Below are 2,195 nucleotides of genomic sequence, written 5' to 3'. Positions count from 1 at the left end.
TGGAGATGAATTGAAATAGTCCGTCCTGTCTGGGAGGTCGATTCCAATTTAGTTATTATTGGGTTTGGGGCCCGGGGCAGGAAGACAGCCAAAGCTGGGTTCCTATCTGCGTACCTAACACAAACCCAACTGAGATTTCTGGGGCTACTCTTCCTGGCCTCAGTCCCCCACTTCTCCCACCCCACTGCCCCGAACTAGCACCTGCTCTTTTGCAACTAAGAAAGACCCAGGCAGTGAGTGGCAGAGTCCAAACCGTTTTATTTCTCCCGTCTGGAGGGTGTTGGTGGGGTGGTCGGGAGGGGAGTTGGCACAAGACTGCGGGTGGTGGGGCCTGCCTAGGGCAGGCAGGCAGGGAGGAGAAGGGTCGCAGCAGGGTTCTCAGGCGAAGGTGGAGCCGTTCCAGCCCACGTTGGCCGCGTTCATGTCGTAGTAGTTGATGTAGATCCTGCAGAGAGGGAAGGGAAGGAGGAGGAGGGGAGAGTCAGGCCCAGCCAGGGTGCTAGGCCGAGGACTGGCAGAGGGACTCGGCCTGTGTACCGTACCTGTCGGGGCTGATGCGGAGGCGCTCGCTCAGGAGGTTGCATAGTAGCTTACTGTAGGTGCGGTTCTGTGGGCCCCCGATCTTGCCGATGCTGTGCAGGCTGCAGAGCGCGCAGGGCTCGCTGGAGCCGCCGAAGGCCATGAGCTGGTCTGGCAGCACGTGCACGGCGATGTACTGCGTGGAGGGGGAGGAAGGAGAGGGGGTTGGCTGGGCATGGGCATGGGCTTACGGCCGCGGTGGACCCCGCCAGGCTCCACTCCAGCAGGCTCCGGGGTGGCCCTGCCCGCCCGGCTCCTGGTCCTCCCTCCTTCCCTCCAGACAGCCAGCCCGGGCCCACTTGCCGTCCCCCCCTCGCCCCTGCCCTGCCCCACAATTGGAGCAAACCTGGGCCGGCTTGCCGGTGGCCTGCGCCAGCTGCTGCGTGAGCTCGGAGAGAAGCCCGTCGGGTACCGAGGCGCGGGCCACGTTGGTGTTCACGATGAACATGGGCATGATGGCGGTGGAGCAGCGACGACCTGGATGGATGCAACCCGGGAAGCCGAGCGAGCGAGCGAGCGAGCCCGGAAATCTGGGTCACGTGACTGCGACCCGACCGCGCCTCCGGGCCTGAGTCATGTGACTGAAGCCCCGCCCCCTAACCCGAGGCCCCGCCCCGAGACAGCCTCCCGGCCGCGAAGCCCCGCTCACTAGGGGGCCTACTGCGCATGCTCCTCGAAGCCCCGCCCCTCACTTGGCGGTCGCGGTCCCGCCCTCGCCCCGCGGGTGACGTCACCGGCCGGGGCCTAGCGCGCATGCTTGTGCGGCTCGATAGACACACCTGCTTGCCTGCGCCTGTGGCCCGAGCTGTCAGTTGTGGTCTCTCGGGTTGGCTTTGCGGTTCTAGGGCAATTCGCCTCCCAAGAGCTGCCTTTGCCCTAGAGCAGGGAAAGTGGGGGGGGGGGGGTCCTCAAACTACGCCCCACGAAGGACAGGTCTCTCTCTACTCAAGTCTCTCAGTCTGGAGGGTCTTCACACTACTACAACTACTACTACTACTACTACTACTATTTAGTTTGGTTTTTTAAACTATGGTCTGCCCCCCCCCCCCCAATTCTCTGAAGGGACAGTTCTTGAAAGTGTGAGGAGCCCCTGCTCTAGAGAAATGAGATTGATGGGCCATTTCGTTATTGGAGCTGTTTGCATCTTTACCCCCTCCTCCCCCAAAAAAGTTTTTTTTTTTTTTTTTAGTACTAGGACTCAGCACAGAGGGGGGGAGAGTGCCCCAGGGGCTGTTGTGCTGTGTGGTGGCATTTCTAAAATAGTGGGTTCCCAATATTTGGGGTTTTTATTGCACCGGAGCGAGTGAAATTGGCTTTCCTTTCCCACTCTGGGATACTTTTAAAAACATTCACGAATCGGTGATTGCAACTGGCAGATGGCCTTGTCTCAGCCAGTGCCCATTATTAGCTATATTCAGCAGCAGTTATCAAATATGTGAACCCCAAAGGTAATTTTTGTTGTCGTTGTTTTGTCGGTGGTGGTGGTGGTGGTGGTTGGTTGGGTTTTATTAGGTCTGCTTCGACAGAGGACAATGGAAGCACTTTTTTAATTTTTATTTTGCTTTGCTTTTCATTTCTGGTTTTTCTTTGATTTCTGAGCCCATAGGGCTGTCAAA

The 2,195-nt window shown here is 58.5% G+C and overlaps 1 protein-coding gene across 1 annotated transcript; it reads right to left on the bottom strand.

Moving 5' to 3' along the window:
- Window positions 1-242: 242 nt before the first annotated feature.
- MIF (macrophage migration inhibitory factor) lies at window positions 243-1,129 on the bottom strand. Its single transcript, XM_049790759.1, has 3 exons — window positions 926-1,129; window positions 543-715; window positions 243-445 (listed from the first exon to the last, which is right to left on the bottom strand). The coding sequence occupies exons 1-3, from the start codon at window positions 1,031-1,033 to the stop codon at window positions 379-381; spliced, it is 348 nt and encodes a 115-aa protein (XP_049646716.1). The 5' UTR covers window positions 1,034-1,129; the 3' UTR covers window positions 243-378.
- Window positions 1,130-2,195: the final 1,066 nt, after the last annotated feature.

The sequence above is a fragment of the Suncus etruscus genome, chromosome 17 (assembly GCF_024139225.1).
Source record: "Suncus etruscus isolate mSunEtr1 chromosome 17, mSunEtr1.pri.cur, whole genome shotgun sequence".
In the NCBI taxonomy this organism is placed as follows: domain Eukaryota; kingdom Metazoa; phylum Chordata; class Mammalia; order Eulipotyphla; family Soricidae; genus Suncus; species Suncus etruscus.
This window is presented reverse-complemented; position numbering and strand designations above follow the sequence as displayed.